At 42.0% G+C, this 17217-nt stretch overlaps 1 protein-coding gene and 1 long non-coding RNA gene across 5 annotated transcripts in view; one reads left to right on the plus strand and one right to left on the minus strand.

Annotated features, from left to right (window-relative positions):
• KMT5B (lysine methyltransferase 5B) overlaps positions 1 to 14521 on the minus strand; it is a 29822-nt gene extending 15301 nt beyond the window's left edge. The window contains exons 1-4 of one of the 4 annotated variants that reach the window (XM_071762498.1): positions 14117 to 14521; positions 13611 to 13665; positions 6164 to 6406; positions 5220 to 5367 (exon numbers count right to left, since the gene is read on the minus strand). In XM_071762498.1, coding sequence (XP_071618599.1) covers positions 5220 to 5367; positions 6164 to 6323 — 308 coding nt within the window. In that variant the 5' untranslated portion in view covers positions 6324 to 6406; positions 13611 to 13665; positions 14117 to 14521. Of the gene's footprint in view, positions 1 to 1001; positions 1063 to 5219; positions 5368 to 6163; positions 6433 to 13610; positions 13771 to 14116 lie in introns of those variants that run through there. The other 3 variants (XM_071762497.1, XM_071762499.1, XM_071762502.1) reach the window with 3 other exon arrangements.
• A 401-nt stretch (positions 14522 to 14922) lies between these two features.
• LOC139804832 (uncharacterized) lies at positions 14923 to 16860 on the plus strand. The gene is made up of 2 exons (XR_011729551.1): positions 14923 to 15676; positions 16407 to 16860. It is a non-coding gene; the product is annotated as an uncharacterized lncRNA (long non-coding RNA).
• Positions 16861 to 17217: the final 357 nt, after the last annotated feature.

Consider the following 17217-nt stretch of genomic DNA (forward strand, 5'->3'; position numbering starts at 1 on the left):
ACAGTTCAACAGCACATGTAAACTGCAAAGCTCCAGTAGTTTATAGGAGTATCTATACACTCTAAAAGGTACTTTCTGATCTGAGACACTGAGGTAGTTAATATGCCACAAAATCCTTTAAGTCGAGTGTTCCTTAAGAGTCTGAGGATCCACTGATAAGATGCTTCACTTCTCCCAGGAGTATAATGGAACCGCAGTTTATTTACTGTATTTCTTAGCACTACCTACCAAAAACCCAATCATTTTTGAGAAGTGACCTTAAATACTTTCATATTGATGATTAAAAGGCTCACATGACATTTAAAAAGTTTCTGCATCTACTGGAAGAATCTACATAACTATTCTTGAGCACCACCACAGAGAGAGTCTGGAAAACCCTACAGCTAAATGTATACATGTAAACTGAGCTAAATAAACAGGCTTTTAAGTATCAGTAAAACAGGAGAGTAGTTCAAAGAAGAGAAATAGAGAGATAGAAAGAGCACTGGAAAACTAACAAAACAAACCAGCCAATCCAGTCTCTAAACAGAGAGTAAATTAAAATCACAATTGTTTACCCAGCCTTCTGGTTTGCTCCTATGAATAATACCTTTATAAGATTGCATCATGAAACTGAATGAGAAACTCTGGGGTTTGAATCTGCTCACAGGCACAGACATCTTGAGCCACCCTACAAACAGCTTCAGGGGTCAGGTCTCACAGCCTGCCTCAAAACACTCTTTAAAAGTAAGCCAAGAATGCAAAATTCAGCTGTGACAGAATCTTTAAAGAAATAATAATAACTCTCCTTCATGAACAGAAACTCTGCACACTTCTCTAGAAAATACTTGTTTCTCCCTAGCCAACAAGATCAAAAAAAAGCTATGGCTATTGCAATTCCAGAATCATTTAGAAGATGATCTTATCACATATAAGGGCAAACTGAGATGGTGTCAGTAAGGAAGACACAGGAAAATGGCTTGGCGAAACAAAGCTCTTTCTCTCTCTCAAGTTTCTCTTACCTCAGAATACTTAAAGAATCTTGAAACTCCAAGGTATAAAGCCAAAGGTCAGTGAGATGCTTGCCTATAAAGGAAGTTAAAGGAGAGTTTCTGGTAAGTTCAGAAGCACAGTACCTTGCTTAGTCTCAGTCACTGAGAGCAGTGAGTTTGAACAAAAAAATAAACTGATCCTGCAAGAGATCCAGTATGGAATGCCACATGGTGTAATAGTGCATGATAAAGAGTTATACTTCTAAACCTATTCCTTAGCTTGCAACTAGGGAACATCAAGAATAGTGATTTTTTTCTGAAGATAGCATCCCATTAGTCTCTTAGCAACAGGTTCCTTGCCTGGATGGTATTTTTTTTAAGTAGCTTGGGAAGACAGCAAGTTACTGTTGATCGAATACCAGAGTTTCAGCACAAAACCAAAAGGCTGTTAAACATTCAAGACAGCACAAGAAAAGTTAAGAATCATCTACTTCTAGGAAGTGGAAACAACTTATTTAAGTAACATACATTCTGGCTCCCCCTCCTGCCTCATCCTGTAGTAAGAGTATCTTAATTAAAAGCTAGTTAGATAAAAATTAACTTGTTCTGTGTTGTCATCTAGGAAAAAAGTGCTCTTTAAAAATCAAAGCTCAAAATAGTCTTTTTAATGAAGAATGTAATCCACATTACTTAAATTTCTTGAACTGAAACTGTACACAGAGCAGTGTGGTCAAAACTCCAGTACAGCCTACGTGAGAACTAAAAGAAATTCTAACAGCCACATAATTTCATTCCCCTTAATAAGGTTAGCAAATGTTTTTTTTAAAAACAAAAAAACCCAAACACTATTTCATTCCTATTCTGACACTCCACATGGTAAACTTAATTTAGCAGTTCCCATGACTACTAGGTGCAAGCCACTCCATCATTTGGAGATATAATACTTCATTGGATTTAAAGGTGCAACTAGAAAAATTCTTGGCTTGAGGTAGGGCAGGGACCCGTTCATGGTTTGGTTTTTTGAGAGACTTTGGGGCAGTTTTTTAATTTGAGATTTTTTTTTTTTTTAAATCATCAGCAGCATGAGTTAGTCCATTGTGATTACAGAGTGAACGAATGCAAGCAGAAGCAAGCTAAAGGATTTTACTGAATTAAGTCATCAGCAAAAATTAAAAAAAAACAAATAGAGAAAGCAGATTTTACACAAAAATTAAAATAATTTTCAAAAGTACAGACACTGAGGTCTGAGGAAGGTAAAGGCTTCATTTTGAAACAGGGTGTTTCACTACCTAAAAGCCGTGAATCTCTGATCCAGTGCCTCCATAGCACCACAACACCTGAGTTGATAAAACTATACAGCCACATAACCTCAGTTAGCAGCAGCTACACAACTTGTTCTACCTCCAAACCCTATTAAAGAGCTCTTTATTATACTGAAATGAGCTAGGAAGCATAGAAGAGATTCAGCACAGAACAAATGCTGATGATAGGGAACTGCTTTGCTTTTTTGTCCTTATTGCTCAACAGTGATGCTAAGAGACAAAGAGCGACATACTCTGTCACAAAGTTCAGTAATGACTTGGTTTATGTCAACCCAGGACAAAATATCTTGCAAAATCGGTTTTATTTTTATAAAAAGGACAGGCATACAAGACAAAGTAGATCTTACAGTCAAGATAGCCTTTGTCACAAAAGAAGGTCAGATATAACATGATTTGTAGAAGAAACAGACCCTCTTAGAACAGCTATACGTGACAAAATAGTATTTCCTAACATTTTTGTTTGTTTTTAATTAACTTCTAACCTGCTATTTTTTCAAGAGCTACCAATTTGATGAAAGAATGACCACATGCCTGTAAAGAGGGCCAGAAGTTCTGTAAACAACCTGCCTTCTATTGAAAGTTACTTATGGGTACAGCCAAAGACATTTCCATTTTATGCCATTTACCAAATCCCTGGTGACAAGAGGGTTTTTCAGAGAACACTGGACAAACTCTTTGGGGGTTCTGACTGTAATCTTTTGAGAACTAGTCTTTATTTTTTTCAGCCATTACTGACTTCACAGCTTACAGACCTAATAGCCCAATTACCAAGATGAAGGGCATTCAGGAATCTCAGTACTTTATTTATATATGGGGGCTTTAAAAATAAACAACAAAGCACCCAACAATCAGGAATAGTCACCACTACTGTATAACCACTAGCGCATAGAATATGGAAAACAAAGATCTTCCAACAATAATCTAGATATTTTACTAGGAAGCTGTGAATTAGTTTTCCTCTAACCAGTATATTCTGGGCAAAGCAAGAGGTTGAGGTCTTCACTACCTCTTTAATGTGCACATCTATACACAAACTACGTAACTAATACAGCTTCATCTCAATGAAGCAGAAGGTGCCTAAATATAAGCTGTAAATCTTAATTTCTACTACAACCAGGTGTTTGGGTACTGGCATCTGGCATTATGAACACAGTCTAGCCTTTTCTATCTGCTTCCCCCTGCCTTCCCCCAAAGCCATACAACTAAGTATCTCGGGAGCTCTAGGAAGGCTACAGCTGACTAGATGGAAGAAAGATGATGCCATCAACACAGCTATGGTAACAAGCAGATGTCATCACTGTATCAAAAAGATAAACAATAACTCTGCTGATGCCTTTAATTCATTGCAAGAACAGAAATTCTCTCAACAGAATATTACAAAATCAGCAAGATGATGTGTTTCTGGTAAAAGTTATAAGCCTCACCTAAGTATTCCCCACAGTGCTCCAAGATTATTAACTACTGTCCTTGAAGACTGCCTGTAACTGTTCTCCAAGTCTGAGAAAGGAAGAAATACAAGATGATAGTCTTTGTGTAGTCTTCTGGTTCAAATTCAAATGTGTTGAAAATATATCAGCAGAAAACATTTATGAAAGTAGCTTCTCCATCCAACTATTAAACAATGAATACATCATTTCCTTAGCAAAAAAGCCTATGAGTTAACTACCTGTGCATAATCTGTAGTCTACCATTCATGCAAAACAAAGTCTTTCAAGCATATATATTTAGCTCAAATAACTGCAGGAAATACAAAGGTTCCACAAACTGTACTGTAAGAGCACCCACCTAGACACTGTTCAGGATACAAAGTTCATAAAACAGCATGGAACAAACAAGAAAAACTCCAGCATTCCTCACACATGGATGTTGCACTCCCCAGCAAAAAGGGAAAAAACTCTTCAGAGTAAGTCTTCATAGTTATTAGACCACAGTGCTGTGATTTCATGTGCAATTCATGCTGTCAGGTTATGCCAGCAACCTTTTATGCTACTTGACAACACCGATTAATCTACCAGTCATTTCTGAAACATACAAAATCTACTTAACTGATACTCTGGGTATTTGACCATGCTGCACTGGTACACTGTTCTTTAAAAAGAGCCACAGCAAGATTTTGAAGGCTTGAGCAGCCCATTTCCAATGATGTGCTGCCCCAAAACCCCAGCTCTTATTACTGTACATTAATAAGCACACAATTCCTGATCTTAGCAACTTGTCATTTCTATACAGCTTCACCACTGAGATAGCAATGCAGCTCCTGTATGCAAACAAAAGCTTAATAGATATCCACAGCAGATCAGTGGTATATCTACAAAACAAGAACATGCAACAACTAAACCCTTAAGACCACACTGAGTTTAAACTAGACCTACTCAGATAGGTGCCTAACAGTGCAAAAGCACAGGCAGTTATGGTGAGCAAGTTCCCAGAGTCTGAACAGCATTCCTGCTGCAAAAACTTCAGCAATGTCTGCAAGGACTGAACATCTAGTGACACCAATACTGAAGTGATCAGGAGTTGTATTTTTCCTTGAAGCCAAAGAGTATACGTAAGAGTAAGTGTGCACCCAGGCAGATGAAATAAACAGGAAACTCCCCAAACACTTAACTTCTGTTTATGAAATATTTCAAACCCTTGTCTACACCTTGCAATAAGGTAACTCTTTAAGCTGGGAAACAGTGTCTATTAAGAATCTACTCTACAGCAGGAACACACCAGGGCTAATAGAAACACCAAGGACAGCATTAAAAACGCACATGCTACAGAGCTCAGTTCCAGTCTCACATGCAACACCATTTTAAAGGCAGAGGCTACTCACAAATTGCCATTTTTTCAGACTTTCATAAACATGTGAGAAATTCCACAGTTTTGCTCTCATTACATCAACTAAGATAAATTGTCTTCTAGAAAAATAAAGACAAGTTACCTAGTATTCATTTTGTGTGTCTGAAAACCTAAATAGGGATCAAGAACCAAACTAGTTGCTAGGTCATCATTTTCACACAGTTCCTTGGCAGACATTCCAGAGGAAGGCACATAACGACTTTGACCCTCAAATCCTGAAGCACTGCTACCTGCAAGTGAGAAAGCATTAATTAGGTGTCATGAAATGAATATTATGGAGCCCACCTACACTTAGGAACAGAGCCATAAATAAAAACCATAGAACAATTAAGGAAGGTAAAAATTTAGGAGCACAGTTAATTTTTCACACCCAATGTTGTTCATTTATGTAGTTTCCAATGGAGGAAGAATTTTAGAATATATTTTATGGGTGTTTGTAATTAATTTTGGTTTCCTTCTCTTTTGCCCTCACCAGCTACAAGCACATCTCCAGTTCAGTTACACCTGCCTCTAAGATTTCTGACCTAAAGATGATGAAGCCATGAAAATTTCAAACCAAATTTTGCCAAAATCTGAATAAAGGACTTAGCCTGAAGTTGTATTTAGTGGCTCATCCTATACTGATAGTGAAAATAAAAACACACCTTCCTTCAAACTGTTTCACAAGGACTACTGGTATATGTAAGTTCAAATAGCTTTAATTCTACATCTGTGTTAGCTAAATCTTGCACCAGTAATTCAAATGATGTTATCCACTAATTCTCACTCAGTGCCAATCCTGTATTTTATACTTATGAGTTCAAAAATTAGTTTACATCCAGTTATTCTCAGTTATTTTTTAAACTGATTTGAAGAGATCTATATTGCTGAAGTGAGCTAACACATCCAACAAACATAACTTAGATTTCTAAGGACAGTTACAAGCTGAATGCAGACCTCCTTCATGAATTAACACAAGAAAAAGCTTGACTTGCTAATTGCCAGATGAATCACACACAGCACTAAGCTGCATAACTATGTACATACATCTGCTTGATCTTCTCTCAACTCCATTCTTGCCTGTCTTCGGATTCTCCTTTCCTGCATGCTGCAGTTTGGTCTGGTTCTGTGCATGGTCATTAGATGACTTGCTTCCACTTCTCCTGCCATTCACCACCATGCTCTTGGATTCTCCCAGCCACTTCATTTTGATAGACAATCTGACTCAGTTGCATTTAGTCACCTTTAAAGAGGCTTGGAGAAGTGGATGAATAATGTGAGTTCCAATTCCTATCAGAAGAAAAACATAAAACATGATTAGAAATTACTGGGAAACTGTTTCCAAGACAAATATTTTAACAAGAAGAAAAATAAAAAACCCCCAAACAAACTAAAAACCAAAACCCATAAAATCCCAACAACAAAACCACAACAGAAACAAACCAACCAACCAACAAAACACCAAAAAAACCCAAGAGGAGCAGGGAGGACAGTGATAAGAATTTACATTAGAAAGAAAACCCTTTCACTAGTAAAAGGAGATTAGTCACATACACAGATAACCACAGGTGAACTATTGTCCTACAACCTGCAACCACATCTGGAAAGAAAGATGTAACTCTAGAGCTGGTGAATTGCTGAGGACAACTCAATTTTAAAGGCTGGACTACACACACATGTAGGTCTATGTTTTTATATCAGCTTACATACACACACAGCTCTGAGACTCCAAAATTGGGGTATTTTCATATACACATCCAATTAAGATTTGATGTCTTAATAAATAAAACATGCAACCTGTTTGGAACTGTACAGCAAAGAATGACACTATATAAACATGCCCATGAGAAGTGAAGATGCATTCGGTTAAAGAAGCAGCCAAAGAAATGAAACCAGAAAAACTGACAACACCTACAGAATGGAGACTGGGGAAAGATGTTAAATTTTTTTTTTAAAAATAGGTTGAAAAAACCTTTAATGCTGATCTAGAGGATCTAGGCTACTAATTTTACTGTTCCATGTAGCAAAACATCAGCCATAACACATCTGACTCAACAGGCCAGTAGTTAGTGGGGTCATAATTAAAACTGAATTTTACAGTACAGAAATGACCAGCAAAACATGCTATTTTTTTGTCAGCAGTCTCAATGCCTTTTGCATAAAATATTTAGTAGGGAAGCTAATAATGCTTTTGTGCATGGTTGCACCTCACTCTGCATAACTTGCAGGGAAACCCCACACTGATTTAAACAATTACTTTACAACTGCATGCATTAGTAACTTATTTTGTTAGGTTCAATCCAGTCTCCTCCCTACTGTTATCTCAAAGAAATATTGTGCCTTTTTACTCTTTTTACAAAAAGAGCATTAATACTCTGCTCCTGGCAGCTAACAGGCAACGGGCATTTCAATCTGACGGATGAAATTCCCAACAAATTGACATCCCTTGTAAAACCCCCTTTTTTACTGTTTAAGTAGCAAACTGCTGGATTAGTGTTACATTTGTATGATCCAGCTAGTTAAAACTACAGATACATTTAAAGCAGATGATTAGTAACTAAGTTACTTACAAAGATTCAAAAGAAAAATAGTAGAGAGAAGTGACTTAAGGGATCACATAAACACTTAATGACAAATTCACTCTTAAACCTCCCTCTTTCTACTTCTCAACTCATTTTACAGTTTTACACACTCTCATTAAACCCCGTTCCCCATTTTTGTAGCAAGGGCAATAATGAGCATTTAAACAGAAGCAACATTAAGGACTTCTACTAAATTCAGTCTTGGTCTCTTTCTTTGCCAATCAGGACCAAATTATCCTCTGTGGTGTGCTGCAATTCCAGAGCAGTACAGGTAAAGGAAGTCAAACTGCAGATGAATACTTGTATGCAACAATCTGAAGGAAAAACACTGAATATAGTTGCATTTCTGCCAACTAAACAGGTACAGCAGCTATACCTCCAGATGGAAAAAGCCATCCTCTGCACAAAGAAAGCAGCTGATCTTTCCTAAGCCCAGTCTGGGAAGACTGAGTACTATCTGTGCTGGGAGACTTAAAACAAATACAGTAATGAGAAAGACAGCACGACAGCAAAGGTAAGAAAGAACATGGCCATGGAAGAGCACTCAAACCATACTAAGCATTAGGAAAAATACTTGCTTTTCCTGTAGAACATAGTGGTACATGTGAGAACACAAGTCCCTCACAAACCGAAAGTAATTTAGTGAAGCCTAACAAATATTTTTGTGAAAAAAACATTTATTTGAGCCTAGCAGACTAATGAGCAAGGAAATCTTTGTCTCCATTTATTAGTTTTATTTTCTAATAGCAGTCAAAAGCCTAAGTTGAAGATTTCCAGTGTGCTTCTTCCAGCCTCTATTCCTTCTCCCCATACACAAATACTGCTTTCAGGAGATAGTATCTCATGTCAGACCCAACAGACAGGATTCCTTTCCCAGTGAGTATCACAGCTCCTAATGCCAAAAGATAACCTAAAAGACAGTAACAGACATCCCACTCATCACCACCATGTGATCTTTCACAAGCCACAGAATGTTGGGGGTTGGAAGACACCTAGAGAGCTCATGGACCCCCCTGACAGAGCAGGATCACCTTAAGATGTAATTTGCTTTCAATACACTGTACCTTGGATTCATGCTGAACAAGTCTTTTAGGAACAGAGGGAGAAAAGGAAAAGATTAACAGTCTTCCTATTCAAGAAAAAAATAGACTATGCTTGCACCTCCAGATACTTATATTTTGAAAAAGGGCTCTGATACCAAAAAAAAATGTATCACCAAGCACACAGATCATTTAGTACTTCAGGTTTATCTATGCTGCTAGGTTTACCAGCACAATTACAGCTTCTAGGAGACCCTATTTAATTTCAGTATAAATGTCCATGCTGTTTTAATCCTTTATTAATTATACCACTACTATTGACAATTATACTGCCTTTTGTAATTCTATTACAGTAATTTTACAGGCACATTTCCTCTAATGTCAAAATAAAGCTCAATGGCATTCGGCACCTCTCCTGAGGAACTGAGCTTTTCATTGCACCATGGTCTCAAAAATGAAAACTCATTTCATTTACCTGGTTCTAAATGTATTAAACCTACTAACACAGTTTCTGAGCTTTGTTTGCATTTTGGTATCATTCTGAAGCACCAATCAACAACTGAAGCACAAACGCTAATAATGGTGTCATCACATGAGATAAAACGCCAAATTTATCCAGATGTTTTTACCAGACTGATCAACCTGTAGCATTCAGATTTATATCACATATGAAAAGGACTAATCCTTCCATACTGGAAAGCATAGTAAATCCCTGTGAATCTGAGTAAAGAAATTCTATGGCTGTGGATCTCAGAAGCTGTCTGAGCCACCAAACATTTTTGGCTCTTAGCTCTGAAATCTATCCATTCAGAAAAGTCTTGTGGATAAAAGTTGCACCAAATAAATAAATAAAAATCAATAAACCCCAAATCCATACAAACACATACATGAGTAAACATAAGAAATAGAAATATAATTTAATTTGATCTCCCATAGCAGTTTTTGCATACAAACATGTATGACTCAAAGGACAGGGAGAGTTTCTAAACAGAGGCAGTGGATTTTGTTCATCCCTCCTGAGGACACAGGCAGACACCAGGCTCATGAGGGTTCCTAAAAGGCAGGATCATCCTTCCCTTTCCCATCTGTCCAGTACACAGGCAGCCACAGGTCAGAAACCAAACATCTAAACCAGTTTAGCTTATTGGCTTCTGGGTTTAGTTTTCTTTTTTAAAAAGTCCTCCACAACAAGACAGTGGCCTAAAGCAAATATAGAAAACAAAGTCCTAATGACTACAACCTCAGCTTTTCTGGACAAATCAATGGTATAAAGAGAAAAGGTACACATTTCATTCCTGAGAGTTCTAAGCAACAGATTTCTGAATCTAGGAAGCGGAACAAAACCCATGTTTTTCTATAGGATCACCAGGCTGTAAATGATTTCCCTACAGCCACCCCATCTGGGCAACAAGATAAAATAGGAGAGACAAGGTCCACCCATTACTAAAATGTGTTTAAATTTCTAATACAAAAGACAGAGCAAAATCAAGGCTGAATGAAAACTCGCATAGCTTTAAGGAGCTATTCAAAGTGGTCCTGAATCTTATTCTGGTTGCTGTTTTTCATAGCTCAGACAACTACCATTAAGCCAGAGATAAAAGGGAGGCGCAGAATGCTTCTGGATCACAAAGGTGTGAAGCAAATGTTTAGTGTATCTTTAAAAAGGAACCTAATGTTATGTTAAGCTACAAATTATTGTTGATAATACTAAAACAGAGCAAAGCCAGGTATGCAATACAACTTTTTGCAGCAGAAGGTTGACAGACAATAAAAAAAAATAATTATTTTTTGAGCTTACTTTCCCATAATCTCTGTAAGTCAAAGTTTTATCTTAAAGAAAAGTCAGGTGGCATCATAGGACTTCAGAGTTTCTGGAGCTCAGGCTGCAATTCCGCAAGCAGATAAAAGAGAGCTAGGAAAGGCTACTTCAGTCCTACCCCTGCAGATGCTTATTTTAGCCACCTGATTTCACACTTTTGACTTTCTCTGCCAGTGGGATGAACTTGGTCTGCATATTAAATCACTAGGAAAAAAAAAATTGATTGTTTCTTTTCAGGTAGTTCTCAGAATAAGCCCAGTGCAGAAATGGATGTGGACTGATAGTGCTATACTGGGAGGCTGTAGAATTGTGTCAAAACTGAATCAAATTAGTTCAAAGTGTTGGAGGATTGCAGCCCCAGGATGCAGGTTTCTGAGAGCAGACATGGATCCAAACCTGACAAACCCAGGCTTCAGTCCCCCATCAATAACTCAGTCTGTACATTCTGACTTTCTCTTGTGCCAGTTCTTTTGTAAGCATATGATTTCTGTGGCACAATGCAGGCACAAAAGCAATAGCACACCACTCCAAACCAGTGGCAGAATGCGAATTCACACACAGAAGTGCTTCAGCAGCTGCTGACTCTTCTCTCTTTCCCCCCCCACACTTTCTTGACCAGGTGCCCTCTCAGGCTGATGCTCTGGAATTAGCTGAGCAAACCACCTAAAAGGCTACATAACTCCCCCAACTCACTTCAGCAGCTCCATTGTTCTGCAGACTCACAGAGACAACCTGAAAGCTCACTGCTTCTAAGAGAGGGAGAATCTCCTTCCTCCCCCTTGCCAATTCACTCAGATGTTTCTATCAATTCTCAAGCTCAGTGCATACCTCCTTAACTCAATTAAACCTCATCAACTGACCAGGAGGGGCAGCAGGAAATTTACTGCTAGTTAATTGTGCTGAGCAGGTTTAGCAAAGGATTCAGTGGGCACCAAAGCAGGGAGGATGCAGTACTGGAGAAGCACCAACAGGAACACTGAAAGGGGAAGGAAAAGCTGTTTCACCAGTTCAGGGCAGCCCCACCACGGCTCACATAAACAGCACCAGAGTTCAATGAAGACTTCAAATCAGCATAGGATTAAAATCAGTCCTCATTCCCCCTTCCTGCTTGTGCCCACTTCCATGTCATCCTCCCTCTGTGCCAGAAGAACTGCAAACTAAGCAGTGAAAGAATCAGGGTGGTAATCAGAAAAGTCTGATCCTGACTGGGTTGAATCACAGTACAAGAGGATGCTATAGGAGGGTGGGGGGACCAGGTCAGGGAAGTGGAAATGACCATTTAAGCTTTGATTGCTCCAAAATGCTTTACATTCTCACACTACTGCTCTGGATTCACTGATTAGCACAGAAGTATCCTACATTACACTAATTATGTTAATCTGAGCAACTGTGACATTAAAAGTGTGGCTGCTTGAAGTTAGTAGAATGCTGGGAACAGTAGTACTGCAATAGTACATTGCTAACAAATCAAAATAAATGTTTAAGAATCTTAACTTGTTGAGTCCTATTACTGAACCAAGGATACATTATCCCACTTATTGATTTAAAGTAAATTCTTAGTGCATTGCGTATCAAAGAAGTAACACGTTTCAGTTTGCAAACTCAAATGGGTGTAAGGTAGAGATGTTTGTATGTGTCTGTCTGGCTCTAATAATAAATTATCACAGCAAACAAACAAAATCCCATTATGTGGAAACCAATGTGGTTTCCTCACAGTATTATTTGCAAGGAAGAGGGCTTAAAGAAATCAAGAAAAGAAAAAACACTTTTAATGAAAACAAGAGGATGCATCCATAGCTGTAGTGACCAGATTATGGAAGCAAGACACAACTAGATGTAAACTTGTCCTATAATACATTTTTACATCATTGATTAAAACCTTCCACTGTATATTTATAGCTACACTATTTAACACTGATCAGACTGCCCTGCACTGAATTCAACCTAGCAGAAAACTATGCTGCCTATGACACAACTCAACAGAACACCAGGTACCCTCTCTCATCCCAAATGTTGTTGTTTTTGTTTTGTTTTGTTGTTTTTTTGTTTTTTTTTTTTTAGTAACACGTTGAAGATAATTTAACTTCAATGTTTCAGATACCTATGCTGGACAAAGATGTGCTTTATCCCTTCTTTAAAAGAATATATTCACCAACGAAAAATCACAATAAAACCCAAGACGTCAGGCGTTTCGATCTAATTGTAACAAGGTCTGATCCCAGAATGGTCCCGCAAAACAGACATTAAGCAAGGCCAGCCATAAACATACGGGTTAAAACACCCCCTGACGGCTCATACAGAGGAGATCCACGCCGTCCGGACCACTTCACCGCTTCACATCACAAGTGCCACGAACAGTAACTGCCAAGTAACCATCCCCTTCCTCCCCAAGAGTCCCACAGCCTCCCTAGGCTGAAACTATTCGCAAAAAGCCAAGCGACGCAGAGCAGGGAGGCAGGGGGCGGAGGGGAGCTGGGCTGTGCCAGGCCGGGTCGGGCCGGGCCGGGCTGGGCTGTGCCGGCGGCGCCCCCGCCTCCCCGAGCCCGTGCTGCCCCCTAGGGCTCACCGCCCCGCGGCGCCCGCACCGAACCCCGGCCTTGCCGCGGCCCCCACCTGCTCCAGCCCCACGGAGCTGCGGGGAGGCGGCACTGCCTACGGGCGCCTCTCCTCTCTTCCAGCGGCCGCGGGTTCCCCCCGCCTTCAACAACACCGGAGCGCGGGGGCCCGTCTGTCATCGCCACCCAAAGCCGCTCCGTCCCACACCGCGGGCCGCGCACGCTTCGCCATGGGCCGGGCCGCGGCGTGGAGCAGCCCCCAGGCCACGGAGGAGGCCGCTGGGCACGGGGCCTTTCGCCCCCCCACTCCCCACTCCCCAGCCCGGCGCTGCGCTCTCCTCTCGCCAGAGCCGGGGGGCACAGACCCAGAGCCCCCCCCTCACCGCCCACTGACAGCTGCCCCTGGCGCCTCCCACGCGAGGGGACACCCTGCTCAGCGGGGCCACGGGAGTCGCTCCTCGGCTCCACAGCCACGCACACGCACACACTCACACTCACCTCCCGCCTGCCCCCCGCTCCGGGTCCCTCGCCGCCGGCTCTGCCTCAGCCGCCACTGGGGGAAAATGAATCATCAAATGGAGAGAGGGGAAAGGGGGGAGGGGGGAAGAGGGGGGAGGGGAGGAGAAGAAAAGACTGAGCGATGGAGGGGGAAGAAAATCTAAGAAAGGAAAAAAAAAAACAAAAACGAAAAAAGAAAAAAAAAAAAAAAGATCGTGATAAAAATAATTCCGAGTGGGGGGAGGAAAAAAAATGGCGGATTAAAATCCAAGATGGCGGCGCCGAGGCGCGAGCGTACAACGGGAAGGATATGGAGAGAGCCGCCTAGAGATCCCTCCGCCGAGCCCCGCGAGAAAGAGTCCCCGGGGCTCCCTCAAAGAGACCCCACGGGGCGGCGGCGAGCTCCGGCCGCCGTCTCCTCCGCTTCCTCCTCCTTCCTCTTCTGCTCTGCGGGGACTCCTCTTCCCGCCAGCCTGCCGAGCCAGGTGGACCGCTGCGCCTGTCACCCTGCTCCGAAGTTTCTTCTTCTTTCTTGAGGCTGAGCCCGCGACCTCACCGCCCCGTCCGAGGAGACGCCGCCTGCCCCTCCGCTCACGTCGGCGGAGGGACACAGCGGACAAACGCTGTCTTGAGTCCGACGCCGCGTAAGGATACACCACGCTAGAGGAAAATCAGGACCCACCGCCGCGGCGCTTTCTACTTCCTCTTCCTCTTCCTCCTCCTGCTGCTGCTGCTTCAGGCCGGTGGGCGCAGCGGCAGCCCGGCAGCCCGCCAGCCTTCGTGCCCCGCTTGCTGAGGAGGCAAAGCGCGGTTCCCAGCTCCCATGGCTCCTCGGCGGGCGCTGTGCCGTGGCGGAGGGATTTCTGTAACAGAAAACAAGTTCCAGAGCCCCCTGCTGATCTGACCGCTCGGCTCGGGATGCGAAGAAGAAGTTCCGGCCTGATCACGTGGTGGTGGGATCCTTCCGCCCGGAGCTGCCCTTTAAATGCGAGGGGCTGGGGGGGCGTGGGGCGTGTTGTGGGCGGCTGTGGGCAGCGCCCCGGAAGCGGGGGTGCGGCGGCTGAGCTCCCGGGGAGCTGTGAGGGGCGGCTGGGGGGGCAGCTCGCCGTGTCCGGCCTGAGGGAGTGAGGGCCTCAACTTCAGCGCCTCATGGAGCTCCCGGGTGCCGCCGCCTCTCCCCTCACCGCTCCTGACAGCGGCATTTAAAAATGGCTCCTGCGGCCTGGAGGGGCTGGGACGGCGCTGGCTGTCGTGGGGCGCTGAGCAAGACCGGAGAGGAGCGGGGCCGGGCCGGGACCCCCGTGCTCTGTACGCTACGCTGCCCTCAGCCCTGCCTCCCCACGCGTGTTGGTGTCCAGGCGCCCATGAGAGGAGGGGAGGTGCTGAGGAAACAGCTCCGTGGGGCACCCGCGTCGGTGGAGCCCCCCAGAAGCAAAAGGGGCTTGGGTGCTGTCAGACCCCACAGGGACTGTGAGAGGGGAGCAGAAAGAGTTCATTGCGTTTGGGGAAAAAAGCTTATTAATACAACAGGCACAGAACGTTTCTGCAGTTACAGGAGTTGGAAGAGTGGAAGACAAACGTTTTATATCTCAGCGGTGTTGCTGTTTGTTTCTAATCAGGTGCTGGTTATGGTGTGGATTGTTCTCAAATATAGCTGGGTTTAATTTGTTTTCATTATATAAGTGAAGCAATATCTGGAAACAAACCAAGTTGCTAATTGAATTTATTTTACTATAATTTGATAAGAAGAGTCTGTGTCTGAAGCTGAGATTCTGTGTGCCTTGCTGCTAAAACAAATTAGCACAGACTTTTACACTCTTAAGTTATAAACCTCTGGAAGATGTGCTTCAAATCAGAATGGATTATTGCACCATTGCAAGAAGGGACAGTGTGATACTAGTTAACAGCAGCTGTGTATTGTTTTATAGATGCATCAAGTTGCTCTGAATATTTATGGGAATGCCTTACAGTCCCCTCCAATTTTAGACTAGAAGATCGTGTCTTCAGCCTCCACAGAAACAGGAGTTTTCCATAACTCCAGCAAAAGGCAGTGAGTCCTTAATGTGGTTGAAGGGATGAACATAAAACCCTCTGTGTGTGTCCCCACCATGGGCTTCAGCAGGTGATCTGGTGAAAAAGCCCTGCCTACATCTGAGAGGATGGGGTTTTTTTTTGTTTTTTATTTTTGTTTTGGTTTTTTTGTTTTGCTTTGTTTTCAGAATACATTGATGTAAAACTTACCTCCTCTGCTATTCTGGTAACATTTATAAAAGTTAAAAACCAAACAAAACCACACTTTCCAGTCTGATTGCAGCTGAATTTCTTACTTCTTCTAAATTACAGCATTTTTCCCATTGTAGGTCTTTGATTTAATAGAACAAAATACTGACTTTAAACATAAGAAAGTTGGTTAAACTATGGTGAAATCATGATAGGATGCTTCAGGAATAAGTTAAACAACTACATGAAACAATTTTGAGTGCCCATGTTTTTTCTGGAAACCAGCAGGTATCTTGTGACTGGCTCCAACTTAATGTAGGTTCAGAAATTATTTCTTTTGTATTGTGAAAGATCCATAGATAGTGTGAAGATAGGTTTCACTTCCTAGATGAGTATTACCATAACCCTCACAGGAACATGGAAGGTCTCAGTTCAGATACTTCTGTTACTTTCAGAGGATGGTGATTATTTTTCAAAGGTGTAAAGATGTCATTTGGTCACATGTCAGTGGCAGCCAGTGCAAGCTGCAAGGACACAGCAGGTTCTGCATAAGCATGAGGAAAAGCCCTGGCACAGGGAGGCTCTGGAGTCTCCTTCTCTGGAGATTTTCCTCTCTGCCCTGCACCAGGTGATCCTGCTCTGGCAGGGGCTTTGGACTCAATTTTTCGAGGTCCCTTCCAACCCCTGACATTCTGTGATCATATCTGTGGTGATTTTGTGACTTCTCTAGAGATTTTTTTTTTTTCTTGTAGGTCTCAAATATTTGAAGCATACACCAGGCAGTGGCTGAGTTATTTCAGTGTGCATTGGGAAGAAGCAGTAGTCTTTAATTCACAAAGTAGTACTCCTAAATTGTTACAGTGGTGAAAAATTTTTTTGCTGACTTTGTAGATGTTCCCACCCTGGGAATAGTAGCTACAACGTTTCTAGCATCTCAGATATGCTATCACAGTACAGTCCTAATATTGCAGACATTTTCTGTCATCTAGTTTTCACTGGAAAACTGCAGTTATTAATACATCTGTGGTGAGTGGTTTGGGGAAATGTGTATCATTTAAGAAGCAACTAAAAAAGTTTCAGACTTTAGTTGCATGTAGAGGCTGCTGATGCATTGCCATCTCTGGAGCTTATTTTATCTTTTTTCCAGACATCTGCTCACAGCTGTAGGGTCAGAATCCAGCCCTCAGACCTAAGCTTCCCTGTTCAGAACTGCCCCTGCAACAAAACCTTTCCAGTGATAGGAAGCCAAATCCAGATTAAGATGAAAGAGGCAGAGCTCTAGCTGAGCAAATGGTGTTTTTTTTTTCTGTATGCATGTATGTCCAGTCTTACTTTACTTGCAAATCTGACTTAAAAACTGTGGCAAGGGGTAATTTGGAGGACTACA

This window comes from Heliangelus exortis, chromosome 18 (assembly GCF_036169615.1).
Source record: "Heliangelus exortis chromosome 18, bHelExo1.hap1, whole genome shotgun sequence".
Classification (NCBI taxonomy): Eukaryota; Metazoa; Chordata; class Aves; order Apodiformes; family Trochilidae; genus Heliangelus; species Heliangelus exortis.